Source organism: Hyperolius riggenbachi, chromosome 1 (assembly GCF_040937935.1).
Source record: "Hyperolius riggenbachi isolate aHypRig1 chromosome 1, aHypRig1.pri, whole genome shotgun sequence".
Lineage (NCBI taxonomy): Eukaryota > Metazoa > Chordata > Amphibia > Anura > Hyperoliidae > Hyperolius > Hyperolius riggenbachi.
In genome coordinates, this window is record NC_090646.1 from 21,405,529 (window position 1) to 21,425,655 (window position 20,127).

At 46.5% G+C, this 20,127-nt stretch overlaps 1 protein-coding gene across 4 annotated transcripts in view; it reads left to right on the plus strand.

The window, feature by feature from the left end:
• HSPA12B (heat shock protein family A (Hsp70) member 12B) overlaps positions 1-20,127 on the plus strand; it is an 83,767-nt gene that overhangs the window by 42,323 nt on the left and 21,317 nt on the right. For all 4 annotated transcript variants that reach the window (XM_068266236.1, XM_068266235.1, XM_068266234.1 and 1 more), the window contains exons 5-7: positions 8,387-8,573; positions 14,198-14,302; positions 18,377-18,493. In XM_068266236.1, the coding sequence (XP_068122337.1) occupies positions 8,387-8,573; positions 14,198-14,302; positions 18,377-18,493 (409 nt within the window). The remainder of the gene's footprint in view (positions 1-8,386; positions 8,574-14,197; positions 14,303-18,376; positions 18,494-20,127) is intronic.

Genomic DNA, 20,127 nt, shown 5'->3' on the forward strand with positions numbered 1-20,127 from the left:
TCCCTTCGGCCGGGAAACAGCGGTATTTGACCGAAATGGTCGAATACCGCTACGGGGGAGCCAGGACAGCAGCGGGCACTGGGAGAGAAGAGGCAGTGCTCTACGGGACCCAGAGCCTCCCTCTCCTTAGGTGAGTATCTGACTTTTTTTTTTTTTTAAAACGGGTTCCCATTAGCTTTAAAAAAAATGCATAGCTATTGCCTGGAGACCGGCTGCAGCAACAGCAAACAGAGGGAGGGAAGACTGGTTAAAGGGAATCTGAATCAAATAATGTAGTGGGATAAAAAAAAATGTTTAAGTGGGGTAAAACTCCATATTACCTGAAGAAATAATAAAAAAAAATCATCCAATAAGAAATTACTTACTTAGCTTACCTATCCTGATATTTTTAGTGTTCACTGTCAGATTTAAGAGAAATGTGATATATGTGAAAAAAGAAATACTTCTGCTGGTTTCCATCTTTACTGTTTCTCTGTGATGCCATAAGTGACATCACTTCAGCGCCTTTTTTTTCCAACTTAGGTCAGCGTTAATTTTTTCTCCCTACTGCCACAGTTTACTGTCCCTCCCACAGCAAACATCACCTAGATAACAGGCTTACATCATTGTGTAAACTCTACAAAGGGAGGGGGAGATTCAATTACCCTCTGGTCATAGTGTCTTTATCTTATCCGAAATAGGAAGTTTTCTGTTATGTGCATGCTGAGATGAGCTTGTTACTGTAGCTAAATAAAAAAAAAACTTCCCAGGCCCTGGTAAAAGCAGCAGATTTCTGGCAGCACTACAGGACAATTACTTGACTCAAATGGTAACTGAACCAACTAGGGGGAATGCGTTACTGGATCTGATCATTTCTAATAGACCAGATAATGTATCAAATGTGCAGGTTCAAGAACATTTGGGAAATAGTGATCACAACATGATAATGTTTGATCTGGTGACTGATAGGCCACGGGGCAGCGGGACCACTAAAACTATGAATTTTAGAAAAGCAAAGTTCAATCAAATTAAGCAGGCACTAAGTTTGGTGAACTGGGATAATCTACTACTAAGGGGAAGACACTGAAGGGAAATGGCAAGCTTTTAAACTTATACTCAATATTGTAGTATGTATATCCCATATGGAAACAAAATATCTAGGAATAAAAAAAGGCCTCTATGGATGAATAGAAAGGTTAAAGATAAAATGAAGAGGAAAAAGAATGCCTATAAGGTCTTAAAACAGGAGGGGACCGAGGCTGCACTAAGCAATTATAAGGAGTGCAATAAAAATTGTAAAAAAGAAATTAGGCAGGCAAAGATTGAAGCTGAAAAACAAATCGCTAGGGATATCAAATCTAACCCAAAAAAGTTTTACAAGTACATTAACTCTAAAAAAAGAAAGGTTGACTGTATAGGACTCCTAAAGGATGAGGGTGGGAACTCAATGGTGGATGACCAAGGTAAGGCAGAGTTATTAAATGCTTTCTTTGCTTCTGTCTTCACAAAAGAAACAGCACTGTTGCAAACTACAGAGGCGGAAGAGTCTCAACCTTCTAACTGTAATATTAAATACTTAACGCAGGAAGAAGTGAAGGCAAGACTAAATAAATTAAAAATAGACAAGGCACCTGGCCCGGATGGCATGCATCCTCGGGCCCTAAGGGAATTAAGTTCAGTTATAGATAAACCCCTTTATCTTATCTTTTGTGACTCTCTTGCAACTGGCAGAGTCCCAGTGGATTGGCGTACAGCCCACGTTTTCCCATTATTTAAGAAGGGCAAAAAATCAGATCCAGGAAATTATAGACCTGTAAGCTTAACATCAGTTGTATGCAAACTATTTGAGGGGTTACTAAGAGATACTATACATGACTTCATAGTAGAAAATAATCTTATTTCTCAGCATCAACATGGGTTTACTAAAGACAGGTCCTGTTTGACTAACATGCTCAGCTTTTATGAGGTAGTGAATGCTAACAGGGGCGTAGCAATAGGGGGTGCAGCGGTAGCGACCGCATCGGGGCCCTTGGGCCAGAGGGGCCCCGAAGGGCCCTTCCTCAACTACAGTATTAGTTCTCTATTGGTCCTGTGCTCATAATAATCACTTCTATATATACATTGAGTAGTGGTAAACATTAACAAGCTCTTCCCCATCCCCTTCTTGCACCTCTGACACTGCAGTTGCCATTGGCAGGTTTTGGTGCGCCGTATCAATTGTTATGTATAGAGTGCCTGGGGGGCCCCATTGTAAAACTTGCATCGGGGCCCACAGCTCCTTAGCTACGCCACTGAATGCTAATATGGATATTGGGAATGCTGTAGATGTGATATACTTGGACTTTGCAAAGGCCTTCGACACTGTTCCACACAAAAGTCTGGTGCAAAAGTTGAGGATGCAACGACTGGGGAAGAGTTTGTGTGCATGGATAGGGAACTGGCTAATGGACAGAAAACAAAGAGTTGTGGTCAATGGATCATACTCAAAATGGGAGACTGTTAGCAGTGGGGTCCCACAGGGGTCTGTACTGGGTCCAGTGCTCTTCAATTTATTTATTAATGACCTAGTAGATGCAGTAGTGAGCAATGTTGCTATTTTTGCAGATGATACAAAATTGTGCAGAATCATCAACTCTCAGGAAGATAGTGTCATATTGCAACAGGATCTGGATAGGATGGCTATATGGGCAAATACATGGCAGATGAAATTCAATGTTGACAAATGTAAAGTCATGCATTTTGAACGTACTAATGTTCTAGCACCATACAAAATAAATGGGATACAGTTGGGGACATCAAACTTGGAGAAGGACTTAGGAGTACTCATTGACAACAAGTTAAATAATCGTACTCAATGCCAAGCCACTGCAGCTAAAGCTAACAAAATTTTGGGATGCATTAAAAGGGAAATAAAAACTCGAGATGCTAGCATAATATTGCCCCTGTTTAACTCTCTAGTAAGGCCACATCTGGAATATGGAATTCAGTTCTGGGCACCACATTACAAAAAAGATATTGCAGTTTTAGAGCAGGTGCAGAGACGAGCAACAAAATTGATACGTGGGATGGAAGATCTCACTTATCAAGAAAGGTTAGATAAACTGGGTTTATTTAGTCTAGAGAAAAGACGCCTTAGAGGGGATCTAATTAACATGTATAAATACATCAGAGGGCAATATAATAGCTTGGCGGATGAGCTTTTTGTCTCTAGGCCTTCTCAAAGGACTAGAGGACATGATCTGCGCATGGAGGAAAAACGTTTTAGCCATTTATTTAGGAAAGGGTTCTTTACAGTAAGAGTGATTAAGATGTGGAATGCATTGCCACAGGAAGTCGTTATTGCAAACTCTATACCTGCATTTAAAGTGGGCTAAGATGCTTTATTTGCGTTGAAAGACATCCATGGCTACAATTACTAGGTAATGCCTAATGATGTTGATCCAGGGATTTTATCTGATTGCCATCTGGAGTCGGGAAGGAATTTTTCCCCTTAGGGGCTAATTGGACCATGCCTTGTAAGGGTTTTTTCGCCTTCCTCTGGATCAACAGGGAGCAGGCTGGTGTTGTACTTTATACTGGTTGAACTCGATGGACGTATGTCTTTTTTCAACCAAAATAACTATGTAACTATGTAACTATTGGCATTGCACAGTTTCTACAGTTAGACAAAGGCCCCCAGACCAGGGAAAAATAAAAATAAATGGGGGATATATAAGGGCCTAAAAATATTGTTTTGAGGGGTACGACACAAGGGTTTAGGGTAGGTTTAGTACATACTAGATGATTGCCTAGAGTGTCCCGGTATGTCTTTGGCTGGTGTTGGCTCCGCCCACTTTTTCTAACCCTATCACACAATTACTCAATGACCAAGTTTGTGAGCTTTGCGGTCTTTAGCATCAATAATTTGCATTGAAATGAAACAATTCTGATTGGCTGTTTGTGGCTCCACCCCCTCTTCTGAATTTGAACACCAGTCACCCAATGACCAACTGTACCAGGTTTGAGGCTTGTGCCATTAATGGTGTAAGAATGGTAGCAATGAAATATTCCCCTTGAAAATCAATAGGTGAATTTTGATTGGCTTTTGTAGGCTCCACCCACTTTTCTGAATATTAATCCCAGTCACCCAGTGACCAACTGTGCAAAGTTTGAGAACCCTACCATTAACAGTGTAAGAATGGCTGCAGTTTACATTTTTCCCAGTGAAATTTGTATTTGTCTCTGCCCACTTTTTGGTTATGGGAATAAAAAGTATCCTATACTTTATACTATGTGTGCCAAATTTCATTCAAATCCGTTCAGCCGTTTTTGCGTGATCAAGTAACAAACATCCAAATATCCAAACATCCGAAGTTTCCCATTTATTATATTAGTAGGATGTGCAGTCTGTTTATAGCGGTGCTTGCATTCCGTAATTACTTTGCTGATGATGTGATTGGGACAGCGGATAGCGGAATGTTGAAGGAGCTCTGGAATATCGCTCAGCAGAGTTGGATCAGAATTGTTGGAAGCACGTTATAATTTATTCTAGAACATCTGTTTCCCGAGCCAGCACGAGTCGGCTATGGACGGATTGTGGAGTCTGGCGGTGGCCTGGGGACGCTGGAATGTGCGCTGGCCTTGTCTCCATCCTCTCCGACCCTCCGCAGGAGTCTCCGCCCAGCATCGGGGAGCCCCTCTAGCCGTGTATGAACAGGGGACCCCTGGGAGAATCCCGTTACACTCTATCCTGGCGTGGAAGGTGGCTGGCGCAGGCCGCGGCGTGTTTCCAGTTATTTATAGATGTTATCCGGCCGGGCGAGTGGCTGGCGTTATATAATATCGCGGCGTACGCTGTTGTGATAAGTGGCGGGAGTTTAGAGGAGTGGAAACAGACGTGTAACCGATCCGCAGACAGACCTCTGCTTCATATCAGAGGCCCGGCTCCGATTTCACCAATCCCACCACTGGCCAGACAGGTTTAATTAAAAACATGAGCGAGGGGGGGATGACTTCATAGTGAGTGACGGCTGGAATGTGCGATTTATCAATAAACCAGAGAACTGCTGCCATGTCTGTCTCCAAATACCCCCCTCTACCTCCACCTTCCGTCTCTCGCTCGCCGTCCCAAATCAAATCAAAGATAGCTTTATTGGCATGACCAAGACACATACAGGCATTGCCAAAGCAATGAGAAATGGGGGACATGGAAGGGCTGAGTCCTGGGGGTGGGGGAAGGATAGAGGTATAACAGGTAAGCAGTCTGTGAATATGTTTAGGTTTACAGTTCATTCTTGCTCCTCTCAGTCTGTGGCCTGCTGTGACATCGTGTGCAGCAATTGTCACTGTGGATTCCGCCGCTTAGTCTGTGGCATGCTGTGACGTAGTGTGCAGTGATTGTCACTGTGGATTCCTTCTCTCAGTCTGTGGCATGCTGTGACATAGTGTGCAGCGATTGTCACTGTGAATTCCTCCTCTCAGTCTGTGGCATGCTGTGACATAGTGATTGTCACTGTGGATTCCTCCTCTCAGTCTGTGGAATGCTGTAACATAGTGTGCAGCGATTGTCACTGTGGATTCCTCCTCTCAGTCTGTGGCATGCTGTAACATAGTGTGCAGTGATTGTCACTGTGGATTCCTTCTCTCAGTCTGTGGCATGCTTTGACGTAGTGTGCAGCGATTGTCACTGTGAATTCCTCCTCTCCCAGTAGAATGTAGACTTTTCTCTCTTGTGTGAAAGTCTGGAGATAGTTCTATCAATTTCTGAAAGGTTTCCCTGGTTGCAGTATATTTGGGGCAGTGCAGCAGGAAGTGGCTTTCATCCTCGATGGTCTTCTGCTCACAGTGTTGGCATGGTCTCTCCTCCCTGGGTTTGTATGTCTTTCTGTGTCTCCCAGACTCTATTTCGAGGTTGTGAGCACTCAATCTGTAGACACTCAGGATTTTCCTCTCTTGAGGGTTCCAGGTATTGGGCCATTTTATATTCTCTCTGTAGAGACTGGTATATGGTTGGCTTTTGTGACTGTTTTATTACACTCCTCCATTTTTCCACATACTTCTCTTTGCTCTTAGCTGTGATGTTTTATCTGGGCTCTTGTTAGGACCTGTTGAGGTAGATATGGGGGTGATGATTGTAACTGATGATTCATTCAGGTGATACTGACAGTTTGAGAAAAGATTGCTGTACAGACATGCTGCTTGAGTACTTCTGAGTAGCCTGTTCTGTACCACATGGACGTGGAGGTGAAGCTTTTAACCACGTAATCCTATCTTGACAACTATAGTCTTCCAGATTGGAGCCGCTCTAGTCTATCTGGACACGTAAACGCATCCAGTGTTGCTGTAGCAGGCGAGTGCTCCTGCCCCTAATTCACGGGGGGGATTTACATGGCGGCAATTGGTGAAGGGGAACATTTGTTCCCCGAGCCAATCCCAGTGCCTATGAATGAATAAACATGCTTAGAATCAGGAGGCGAGTTGATTCATAAAAGTGAAAGTAAAATGTATAGAAAAAAAAAATTGAACACTTCCTGGAAACTTCCAGGGTAGTGCATAGCCCCATCTAGTGGCCAAAAAGTAAAATGAAAGTAAAAAAGTAAAAATAAAGTAAAAACTAAATATCAAACATAAACACCAGTTAAAAAGAAATAAAATACCGTTAAAAAACAATACATAAATAGTTACTTTAGTGCCTGAGCTTTTTTAATATGTATGTTATGAGAATATATTACTGTTATTTTAGCAAATAAGTAATTCACCATACACTATAGAAGAAACATAATGTAAATGTTGTGATAGCCGGGACAAGTGGGCAAATAAAATGTGCGGGTTTTATCTGTAGTAGCATTGGAGAAATGGTGTGTTTTTCATTTTTATTCCTTGTACTTTCCTTTAAAATACATAGAAAAGAAAGCCATTCCTGAAAACAAGTATTACCCCCCAAAAGCCTTTTTATAGATCATTAAGGTGCGATAAGTAATGATAAAGTTATTGGCAAATAAATGGGAGGAGTGCTGACAGGGGAAAATTGCTCCGCAGGCTGAAGTGGTTGACGTCATTTAAAGTTCTTACAGGTCTTTCAACAGCGTTTCATTTGCTGGGCTTTTGAGGGCCTCATTGTGATGCTTATTCCTATTTGCCTTTGCCAAGCGACAAACAGCATTGGCGATTTCTTGGCACCATTTGTTGGCTTTTCAACTGCAATGTTAGCAAAAGCAACTGAATTCTAGATGCTACATGTAGCGTTTAAGACGAGACAAGATGTCTGGACGTTTATACAAATGATGCCAACTGCTGTCACCCTTATTTTAAAAATGCTTCCATTCATTTGAATATAACGTTGTGTGATCCAGCCCCTAGTTGCTGGTATCACTAACCCTGCCACATTGTACCGAGCCACTCGCAAAAATAGGTTGTGCAGGCAATGACCTTCTAAAGTTCTAAAGCAGGGGTGTCAAACTCAAATACAAAGTGGGTCGAAATTGTACACTGGGACCAAGTCGCGGGCCAACCTCGATGTCTACTGGCCACCTTCCTCCCTTATAAAGTTCCCTGGTGTCTAGTGGTCCTCCCTCCGCTATACTGTTCCCTGGTGTCTAGAGGCCTCCACCCTCCCCTATACTGTTCCCTGGTGTCTAGAGGCCCCCACCCTCCCCTATACAGTTCCCTGGTGTCTAGAGCCCTCCACCCTCCCCTATACAGTTCCCTGGTGTCTAGAGCCCTCCACCCTCCCCTATACTGTTCCCTGGTGTCTAGAGACCCACACCCTCCCCTATACACTTCCCTGGTGTCTAGTGGTCCTCCCTCCCCTATACTGTTCCCTGGTGTCTAGAGGTCTCCACCCTCCCCTATACTGTTCCCTGGTGTCTAGAGGCCTCCACCCGCCCCTATACACTTCCCTGGTGTCTAGTGGTCTTCCCTCCCCTATACAGTTCCCTGGTGTCTAGTGATCCTCCCTCCCCTTTACAGTTCCCTGGTGTCTAGTAACCCCCACCCTCCCCTATACAGTTCCCTGGTGTCTAGTAACCCCCACCCTCCCCTATACAGTTCCCTGGTGTCTAGAAACCCCCACCCTCCCCTATACAGTTCCTTGGTGTCTAGAGGTCCCCACCCTCCCCTATACAGCTCCCTGGTGTCTGGTGGCCTCCACCCTCCCTGATACAGTTCCCTGGTGTTTAGTGCTTTCCCCCTACCTACCCATATGTCTTCCCTTGTGATCTAGGGCTTCACCTCCAATATAGCTTCTCTGGTGGTCTAGAGTGGGCCAAACATAATGGAAAGTGGGGAAACCACTTGAGGGCCAATTTTAATGGCTCTGAGGGCCAAATAAGGCCCGCGGGCCGGAGTTTGACATGTATGTTCTAGAGCCTGTTCATAGCTTATCTTACTCTTCCCGAGCACAACGGTAACTCTTGCTCTTGCTTTTCAGGAAGTGGGAGGGAGGTGACCCGGGCGTGGCCCACCAGAAGACGCCCACCAGTCTGCTCCTGACACCCGACAAGACCTTCCACAGCTTTGGCTACACGGCCAGAGATTTCTACCACGACCTGGACCCCGAGGAGGCCCGAGACTGGCTCTACTTCGAGAAGTTCAAGATGAAGATCCACAGCACCAGCGTGAGTTGTCAGCCCGTCCTCTGCGTCACCTGGAGGGAGTCATAACGGCCATAACACCATAGCAGAGGGGAGAGGGACTGCAGTGATGGATGTTGGAGGGAACCTTAACGGCCATAACACCATAGCAGAGGGGAGAGGTATTGCAGTGATGGATGTTGGCGGGAGCCTTAACGGCCATAACACCGTGGCAGAGAGGAGAGGGACTGCAGTGATGGATGTTGGAGGGAACCTTAACAGCCATAACACCATAGCAGAGAGCAGAGGGACTGCAGGGATTGATGTTGGAGGGAACCTTAATGGCCATAACACCATAGCAGAGAGGAGAGGGACTGCAGGGATGGATGTTGGAGGGAACCTTAACGGCCATAACACCATAGCAGAGGGGAGAGGGACTGCAGTGATGGATGTTGGAGGAAACCTTAACGGCCATAACACCATAGCAGAGAGCAGAGGGACTGCAGGGATGGATGGTGGAGGGAACCTTAACAGCCATAACACTATAGCAGAGAGCAGAGGGACTGGACTGCAGGGATGGATGGTGGAGGGAGCCTTAACGGCCATAACACCATAGCAGAGAGGAGAGGGACTGCAGGGATGGATGGTGGAGGGAACCTTAACAGCCATAACACTATAGCAGAGAGCAGAGGAACTGCAGGGATGGATGTTGGAGGGAACCTTAACGGCCATAACACCATAGCAGAGGGGAGAGATATTGCAGTGATGGATGTTGGCGGGAGCCTTAACGGCCATAACACCATAGCAGAGAGGAGAGGGACTGCAGTGATGGATGTTGAAGGGAACCTTAACGCCCATAACACCATAGCAGAGAGGAGAGGGACTGCAGGGATGGATGGTGGAGGGAGCCTTAACGGCCATAACACCATAGCAGAGAGGAGAGGGACTGCAGGGATGGATGTTGGAGGGAACCTTAACAGCCATAACACCATAGCAGAGGGGAGAGGGATTGCAGTGATGGATGTTGGCGGGAACCTTAACGGCCATAACACCATAGCAGAGAGCAGAGGGATTGCAGTGATGGATGTTGGCGGGAACCTTAACGGCCATAACACCATAGCAGAGGGGAGAGGGACTGCAGGGATGGATGTTGGCGGGAACCTTAACAGCCATAACACCATAGCAGAGAGCAGAGGGACTGCAGGGATGGATGTTGGAGGAAACCTTAACGGCCATAACACCATAGCAGAGAGGAGAGGGACTGCAGGGATGGATGTTGGAGGGAACCATAACAGCCATAACACCATAGCAGAGAGGAGAGGGACTGCAGGGATGGATGTTGGCGGGAGCCATAACACCATAGCAGAGAGGAGAGGGACTGCAGGGATGGATGTTGGAGGGAACCATAACAGCCATAACACCATAGCAGAGGGGAGAGGGACTGCAGGGATGGATGTAGGAGGGAGCCATAACACCATAGCAGAGAGGAGAGGGACTGCAGGGATGGATGGTGGAGGGAACCTTAACGGCCATAACACCATAGCAGAGAGGAGAGGGACTGCAGGGATGGATGTTGGAGGGAACCATAACAGCCATAACACCATAGCAGAGAGGAGAGGGACTGCAGTGATGGATGTTGGCGGGAACCATAACGGCCATAACACCATAGCAGAGAGGAGAGGGACTGCAGGGATGGATGTTGGAGGGAACCATAACAGCCATAACACCATAGCAGAGAGCAGAGGGACTGCAGGGATGGATGTTGGAGGGAACCTTAACAGCCATAACACCATAGCAGAGAGCAGAGGGACTGCAGGGATTGATGTTGGAGGGAACCTTAACAGCCATAACACCATAGCAGAGAGCAGAGGGACTGCAGGGATTGATGTTGGCGGGAACCTTAACGGCCATAACACCATAGCAGAGAGGAGAGGGACTGCAGGGATGGATGTTGGAGGGAACCTTAACGGCCATAACACCATAGCAGAGGGGAGAGGGACTGCAGTGATGGATGTTGGAGGAAACCTTAACGGCCATAACATCATAGCAGAGAGCAGAGGGACTGCAGGGATGGATGGTGGAGGGAACCTTAACGGCCATAACACCATAGCAGAGAGCAGAGGGACTGGACTGCAGGGATGGATGGTGGAGGGAGCCTTAACGGCCATAACACCATAGCAGAGAGGAGAGGGACTGCAGGGATGGATGGTGGAGGGAACCTTAACAGCCATAACACCATAGCAGAGAGTAGAGGAACTGCAGGGATGGATGTTGGAGGGAACCTTAACGGCCATAACACCATAGCAGAGGGGAGAGGTATTGCAGTGATGGATGTTGGCGGGAGCCTTAACGGCCATAACACCATAGCAGAGAGGAGAGGGATTGCAGTGATGGATGTTGAAGGGAACCTTAACGCCCATAACACCATAGCAGAGAGGAGAGGGACTGCAGGGATGGATGGTGGAGGGAGCCTTAACGGCCATAACACCATAGCAGAGAGGAGAGGGACTGCAGGGATGGATGGTGGAGGGAACCTTAACAGCCATAACACCATAGCAGAGGGGAGAGGGATTGCAGTGATGGATGTTGGCGGGAACCTTAACGGCCATAACACCATAGCAGAGAGCAGAGGGATTGCAGTGATGGATGTTGGCGGGAACCTTAACGGCCATAACACCATAGCAGAGGGGAGAGGGACTGCAGTGATGGATGTTGGAGGAAACCTTAACGGCCATAACACCATAGCAGAGAGGAGAGGTATTGCAGTGATGGATGTTGGCGGGAACCATAACAGCCATAACACCATAGTAGAGAGGAGAGGGACTGCAGTGATGGATGTTGGCGGGAACCTTAACGGCCATAACACCATAGCAGAGAGGAGAGGGACTGCAGGGATGGATGTTGGAGGGAACCATAACAGCCATAACACCATAGCAGAGAGGAGAGGGACTGCAGTGATGGATGTTGGCGGGAACCATAACGGCCATAACACCATAGCAGAGAGAAGAGGGACTGCAGGGATGGATGGTTGAGGGAACCTTAACTGCCATAACACCATAGCAGAGAGGAGAGGGACTGCAGGGATGGATGGTGGAGGGAGCCTTAACGGCCATAACACCATAGCAGAGAGCAGAGGGACTGCAGTGATGGATGTTGGAGGGAACCATAACGGCCATAACACCATAGCAGAGAGGAGAGGGACTGCAGGGATGGATGGTGGAGGGAACCTTAACTGCCATAACACCATAGCAGAGAGCAGAGGGACTGCAGGGATGGATGTTGGAGGGAACCATAACAGCCATAACACCATAGCAGAGAGCAGAGGGACTGCAGTGATGGATGTTGGAGGGAACCATAACAGCCATAACACCATAGTAGAGAGGAGAGGGACTGCAGTGATGGATGTTGGCGGGAACCATAACGGCCATAACACCATAGCAGAGAGGAGAGGGACTGCAGGGATGGATGTTGGAGGGAACCATAACAGCCATAACACCATAGCAGAGAGCAGAGGGACTGCAGGGATGGATGTTGGAGGGAACCATAACAGCCATAACACCATAGCAGAGAGCAGAGGGACTGCAGGGATAAATAAGCAATCCCTTTAGCTCAGTATGTACATGAAAAAAGGGCGCCCGGAAATAGCCGATAGTAGAATATAGGCAATTTTAAATTTGCAGTGCTAATGACAACAGTAAAATATCGGTTATAAATACCGATATTTTACTATCGCTAAATATAACCCTACTCTCACACAGCAAGATCCACGGGGGAACTGCACACCTACCCTGGAGGTGCAGGATTGCAAATGTCAATAGAAAGATCCAGAAAATCCGCACACTGCGTATGAACCAAGTTCACAATTTAATCAAAACATCGTGACACAGGCCATTCCATCGACCAACGATTCGTTTCGGGGCCACGCAGGGGACCCTGCGTGGCCCCGAAACGAATCGTTGGTCGATGGAATGGCCTGTGTCACGATGTTTTGATTAAATTGTGAACTTGGTTCATACGCAGTGTGCGGATTGTCTGGATCTTTCTACTCTCACACAGAACCCTCCCACTACCAATGCCTAACGTTAACCACCCCCTCTGGACACCCAACCAGAACCACCCTATTACATGCCTTACCGTAATCCCCCACAATGCCTAACCTAACCATCCCTTCCCCTGTACATCTAACCTTAATTGCCTCCCCCGCCTAACCTTACCCTCCCTCCCAGCACCTAACCTTAACCATCTCCAGCATATTTAACCTTATCCCCTATGCCTAGTCTTAACCGCCTCCCCAAGCCTAACCCTAGCCCCTCCTACAATGTTTAATCTTAACAACCCCCCGCAAGCCTAACCTTAACCATTCTCTGCACACCTAGACATAACCACCTCCCCAATCTCCTAAAACACACTCCCCTGCAAATTTGCAGTCGCTGCCTCAGGCGCCCATATAAATAGCGATTATGGGGGTAAACTTAGGCGCCAGACCAACCGCAAAGGAAAATGCGGCTACAAGTAGCATTTTGGGTGTGCCAGCTTTTTATCGGGTACCACGGGTGCTCAAATTTCCCCCCATAGCCGCTATCTATATGGGTGGCTACGGCGGTGCCCAACCTTCCACCGATCATGAGCCCACTGATTTCCTGTTTCCCCACTCAGCTCTGAGATCAAAGCCCAACCTCACAAAAAAATTTTATGTGAGTTTAGGATAATTTAGGAAGTGTTAGGAATTCTGCATTTTTACTGCTAACCGTGAGGATTTCCCTCATTTCCTGTCCAGAGAGGAAGTGGGGAAATCTCATCACGAGTTTTCAGACTGTTTTAGAGATTCTTAACAGTCTGTGGATTAACATTGGAAGATTGTTTTAGTAGACATTACATTGCAAAAAGTCAATTTTAAAAAGAAAGTGAAAAACTAACTATAACAAGTAACTTATCTATATATCTTACCTAAAGTTTACATAGTTTACATAGCAAATCTAGCTGCAAACAGCTTAAATAGAATATGATTATTTCTTCCTGTGATACAATGACAGCGGCCATGTTGTTTGTAAACATTACACACAGGCAGGCTTATCTGCACCATCAGCACTCAGCCTGTAAAAAAAAACCTAACCCCCCTCCTCCCCTCTGCCTCTGAAATCAATGGCTAGTAACACCTCCTCCTCCTGCCCAGACTGAGCTCCCATAAGCCCTTGCTACAGTGCCAAGGCTCTCTGAAAACCTGTGGGCGTGGCTTTTTTAGTTTATAGGGAATTAGAGCATTGAAACAAAAACAAAAAAGTATTTGGCTTGAGGAATGCCCTATAAACAATAGGAAAGGAACACAATTATGCAATGAGTAAAAGTTCACCTCGGATCCACTTTAAGAAACAGAGTTGATTCACAAAGCCGTGCTAACTCCTAACACGGCCGCGCTATGCTTGGCATAAAACTTTATGCGCGCTATAACAAACGTTTGCACACATTCACACGGCACAACGCGCGCAAAAGTACGTGTTGCGACACGTGAACGCGGCCAAACATTTGTTATAGCGCGAGTAAAGTTTTATGCGAAACATAGTGCGGCCGTGCTATGAGTTAGCACCATTGTGTGACATAACGGGCCGAGCCATTATGGTATTGGTCTAGAGTGGCCCAGCCCTGCTAATGATGACCGCTGTCTCCCGCAGGATCTCACCATGAGGACGGAGCTGGAGGCCGTGAACGGGAAGAAGGTGCAGGCGCTGGAGGTGTTCGCACACGCCCTGCGATTCTTCAAGGAACACGCCGTCCAGGTGAGAGGAACACTCCATCGCTGAGGTCAGCTGTCTCCTGTCCACACCCCGGACTGTCTCCAGAGTACGCCCAGAGGTGGCTCTGCTTCCTGTGCTGGAGGAAGAATTATGGAGGTGGCCATATTTATTTCCTGTTAAACAATGCCAGTTTTCTGCCTGTTCAACTGATCTTCCTGGCTGCAGTAGTCTCTGAATCACACACCTGAAACAAGTATGCAGCTAATCCAGCCTGGCTTCAGTCAGAGCACCTGATCTGCATGCATGCTAGTTCAGGGTCTGTGGCTTCAAGTATTAGAGGCAGAGGATCAGCAGGAAAGCCAGGCAACATGCCTTGTTTAAGAGGAAGTAAATATGGCAGCCCCCATATCACCCTGACCTCATAATCCCAGCGGGGCAGCCATGTGTGACCATGTGATATTATCTTGACAAAGATAGTCAGAAGAAGTTATGAGTCTACTGGAGGAGGCGGGACTTATACTTAACAGGAAGTGGCTGCCTAGCAAATGTAATGCCTAGTATACACCATACAATTTTCTGTAAGATTTTCTGTTTTGCTGGGAATACATGAGTCGATCCGGCGGCTCGATTAGCCGCCGGATCGACTCCCGCCGCGTCCGCGCGTGCACTCGGATCGATTCCCGCTCGTCCCTGCCGTCGCTTCTTATTTCCTGCTCGATTCGCCGCTATTGTCCGCCCTCGGGGATCGAGCGCAGAATCGATCCCCGTGGTGATCGGACACGTCCGATATTATCAATCGAGCCATCAGGCTCAATTGATAAGCCTCCCTCGACGCCATGTATGCCCAGCATTAGATGTACCTGCCAGATAGATAATTTCCAAAATGTTGGAAATTATCTATCTAACCATCTATCTGCTTAGCAATTAAGTATTGTTCTACTCAGCAGGAGATAACCAGAAGACAATGCACCAGAGATAATGACCAGTCTCTACCAGTACTTTACAGAAAAATCTTACAGAAAATCTAACAGAAAAATCTAATGCTGGGTACACACTGTGCGTTCCTGCACTCGATGCCTCACTCTATTCCCGTCGATTCTTGGCCGCTCGATTATTTCCGACATGTCCGATTCGCGCTTCGATGGATCGTTAGGTCGATTTGGCATACTTTACATAAGAATCGACCTAACAATCATCGAAACGTGATTGGAAATGCTCGGAAATAGTCGAGCGGCCGGGAATCGAGCGGGGCATCGAGTGCGGGAACGCACCGTGTGTACCCAGCCTTACAGAAAATTGTATGGTGTGTACTAGGCATAAGACCTCAATCTGCCAAGAGGGAACTAGGCAGGAAGGAGAGGTCTGAAGCCGGCATTGAGAGGTGCAGGGCCACAGGGAAGGGGAACTACGGAATGGGGTTCTATTCATTTGATGAGTTCAGTTCCAAAGTGAATATGTGTAGTTTTTCCACAAATCAGCATGACCGCTTTCTGAATTTGCCTTGTTCAGTTTGGGATTTATTTGAGCTTTAGCAGCCTCCATAGGAGCTCAGCTGTCAGTGTGCTGCAGTGACTGCTTTACTCTTCATCTCATTTATTGCCCATCCGTGGGTCAGCTCTGACTGTTGCCACAATACAACAGCCACTTATTTCTGTTGTTAAAGGGAACCTGAAGCGAGTAAAATGATTTAAAACTAAGGACCTTAGCCCGTAACGGGCTCTAGGTCTGTCACCGCCGCCACCTGTCAGTGCGTGCCCACCCCAGCCCCCTGGCTGTCCCTGCTCCCGTCCGAACAATGCGGTCCCTGCGGCACATGCGCAGTAGCGCAAAGCAGGGACACACACACAGACGGACATGGGACGCAGAGACACAGGGGTTTTATTAGGTAGGATAAACACATGACGTAGCTGCAAATGAATATTACATACTAACCTCACCGTCAGTTCCTCTAAGAAGGTCTCCATTTTCTTCTTACAGTGATTCCTTCCAGTTCTGACAATATTTTGTCAGAACTGAAATATACCAGTGGCTGTCAGTTATATATCAGCAGCTGTCAGGTACAACTGAATGTGCAAGGTAATGTCCGTGTTTCCCTATAGCTCAAGTGGGTGATAAGGTTAACAGTGTGCTGACCAGGAAGCAGTTATGGGGTCATGACCATTTTTAAAATGGAGGACGGAGAATTCCATTGATCACAGTGGACAAATGGGACGCAGGAGAGGAGAAAGAGATTGAGAAGTATACTACACAGGAGGGAAGTATGACCTGTGTATGGTTTTTATTTTCAGTTCAGGTTCTCAGTTCAGGTTCTCTGTATTCTTCAACTTTACTAAACCAGCACTGAGGTGGCTGAGGTCTTGTCTCAGCGCTTGCTGAGGTCTGCAGATGCAGTGATGCACAGAGAGCTGCTACAGGAAGTATAAAGAGATCTGACCAAGGAAATAGAAAGATGAAAGAGTTACAGATTGCCCATGGTGAACCAGAACTCCCAGGAGTGTGTAGGGTGCTGAAAGAGATCAAATAGCCCTCTTACTAAAATGCTAAGCAAAACAGACATTTGCCTTCTTAATACAGAAGGTATTTGTGATTATTCACGTTGGAGTGAGCATATGATGTCCCCCACAATGCATCACTGCTGAATATGCAAATCATCCTTTGTTGTCCCTATAAGCTAGCCGCACCTCCAGAACCCCTGGAATGCAATGATGTGTCAGCTTGTTAATGAATCCAACATGCATACAGACACATTATGACACATCATTGGATTCCCGCGGTCCGGGAGGTGTGTATAGCTTTCAGGCACAGCAATTTGCACTTAAAATCGCGGCCGAAAAACGTTACTTGCACGCAAAACGCTAGCACGACCGTGGTAACAGTTATCACAGCTTAGTGAATCAAGCCCATGGTGTGTTGCTGTAGCTGAACAGCCTGTACTGCTCAATGGAGAGGGGAGGAGGGGGTGGCATCCAGCAGGCAGATAGGTAGAAGCACAGATGCCTTGTTTGTCATTCAACGTTTAGCGGTCTTTAACCATTTCAGCCTCCCGGACGTGATGCTCACGTCCAGGCGGCTGCGGTGCCGCGCTTTGGCGCACGATCGTGGGTGCGCCCCAGTGCTGCTGTTCCCCGGTAGCCCTGGGATCAGTGAACGGGAGCATGGTTCCCGATCACCGATCCGTGTCCCCAGCAGAAAAACTGAAGCGCTCTTACTAGAGGCTTCAGTCTTTCTGCATGTAAAAGTTTCCGCGTCCCCCTTGTGCTTCCAGTTAGCGAGAAGCACAAGGAGAAAAAAAACAACTCAAGGTGGCCATCTTGTGGCCAAATAGTAAAACTACATCTACATATTTTTTACATTACAATTTACACATACTGTATAATAACATTAAACATTTACTGTTTATTTCCCACACCAAAATATTACCCAAATAAAAATTTTATGGGAAAAAAAAATTACAATGAGAAAAAAAAAAAACATAGTTACCTAAGGGTCTGAATTTTTTAAATATGCATATAAAGGGGATATACTACGAACATTTTTTTAAATTATAAGCTTGTAAACAGTGATGGAGGCAAAACGGAAAAAAAAAACCCTTTATTTCCCCAAAAAATATTGGCGCCATACATTGTGATAGGGACAAAATTTAAATGGTGTCATAACCGAGACAAACGGGCAAATAAAATACATAGGTTTTAATTATGGTAGCATGGATTATTTTAAATTTATAATGGACGAAAACTGAGAAATAATGAATTTTTTCAATTTTTTTATTAATCCTGTTAAAATGCATTTATAAAAAAATAATTCTTAGCAAAATGTACCACCCAAAGAAAGCCTAATTACTGGCAGAAAAAACAAGATATAGATCAATAAATTGTGATAAGTAGTGATAAAGTTATTGGTGAATGAATGGGAGGTGAAAATTGCTCTGATGCATAAGGGGAAAAATCCCCACGGGCTGAAATGGTTAATAGACGGTCGCTAAAGACCATCGCGTGGCCACTGAATACATACTAGATTCTCTGTGAGGCTGGCTCTCTATTGTGCGGACATTATGTCATCTAAATCACCTTTTGTTGTTGTGATAAAAGTCTATCTGTGTATTTGTCTCCCGAGCAGGAGCTGCGGGACCAGTGTCCGTCCCTGGATGCCAGAGAAGCCATCCGCTGGGTGATCACCGTCCCGGCCATATGGAAGCAGCCGGCCAAGCAGTTCATGCGAGAAGCCGCCTATCTGGTGAGACGCTACACTCGTGTGGCAGCAGCACAGTATACACACCTCACCTGTACAGCACAATATACACACCTCATCTGCACAGCACACAATATGCACACCTCACCTGTACAGCACAATATACACACCTCACCTGTACAGCACAATATACACACCTCACCTGTACAGCACAATATACACACCTCACCTGTACAGCACAATATACACACCTCACCTGTACAGCACAATATACACACCTCACCTGTACAGCACACAATATACTCACCTCACCTGGACAGCAGGAACATGGCAGTGTGAAATCTGTAGTACGCTGCAGCATGAACAGCAGAACAATACCCCCCCCTCCCCCACACACACACATACATACATACATACACACGCTAAGCCGCCGCAACCCCCGCCCCACTCCTAACCTTAACCAATTGGAAAAAAAAACAGCAAAAACTATACATTTTTGGTCACCATCATAGGGTTTATCGGCAAGGAGGGAGTCGGGGCTGCCAATATTTGTTGGGTGTTGCGGATGCCCAAACTTCCCCTCCTTGCTGATAATTACAATGGGGCCCCTATGGCGGCGCTCCCAAACTTCCTCCTCTAGCGCGCATCCGAATTCCCTGCTTCCCTTTTGCTCGCCTGATGCGTCTGCTTCTTTCAGCTGTTGCATAGGCATGTTCATAACTTCACAAAGGCTGTCTATACTTCTTAAGCCTAGTACACACAAACCCTTTAATTTTGATTGGCCAAAGTACAGGATTTGAGCTTAAAGTGAATGGGAACCGCGGTTTAAAAAAAAAATGAAGCAAATACTTACCTAAGGAGAGGGAAGGCTCTGGGTCGTATAGAGCCTTCCATCTCCTCTCTCGGTGCTCTCTATCCTGTGCTGGCTCCCCCCCGTTTCAATCCCCCGCTGAAAGGGTATTTGGAAGTCTTCGGGAGCCGTGTCCTCCTGAAGACGTGCGGCTCCATACTGCACAGGCGTGAGCGTGCAAGAGAGTGTGCTTGCGCAGGTGCAGTACAGGGCCGCCCTTCTTCAGGAGCACTCGGGCTCCCTGAAGACTTCTGAAGCCTCCTTCAGCCGGGTAAAGCAGTATTTGACTAAATTAGTGAAATGCTGCTACCGGGCAAGCCAGCACTGGAACGAGGGGACCAGGAGAGGAGCCGGACGGCTCTATAGGACCCAGAGCCTTCCCTCTCCTTGGGTAAGTATCTGTCTCATTTTTTTTAAATGCGGTTCCCATTCACTTTAAAGCGAAACTGAAGAGAGAGGTATATGGAGGCTGCCATGTTTATTTCCTTTTAAGCAATTCTTGTTGCCTGGCAGCCCTGCTGATTCTCTGCCTCTAATACTATTAGCCATAGCCCCTGAACAAGGATGCAGCAGATCAGGTGTTTCAGACTTTAAAGTCAGATCTGACAAGACTAGCTGCATGCTTGTTTCTGGTGTTATTCAGATACTACTGCAGAGAAATAGACCAGCAGGGCTGCCAGGCAACTGGTATTGATTAAAAGGAAATAAATATGGCAGCCTCCGTATACCTCTTACTTCAGTTCCCCTTTACATAGTTGTATCAGCTCTTCTAAAGAACATTCTGGGCTTGTTTCTTTAAATATTGACTGGTTAGATCTTCTTGCAATCC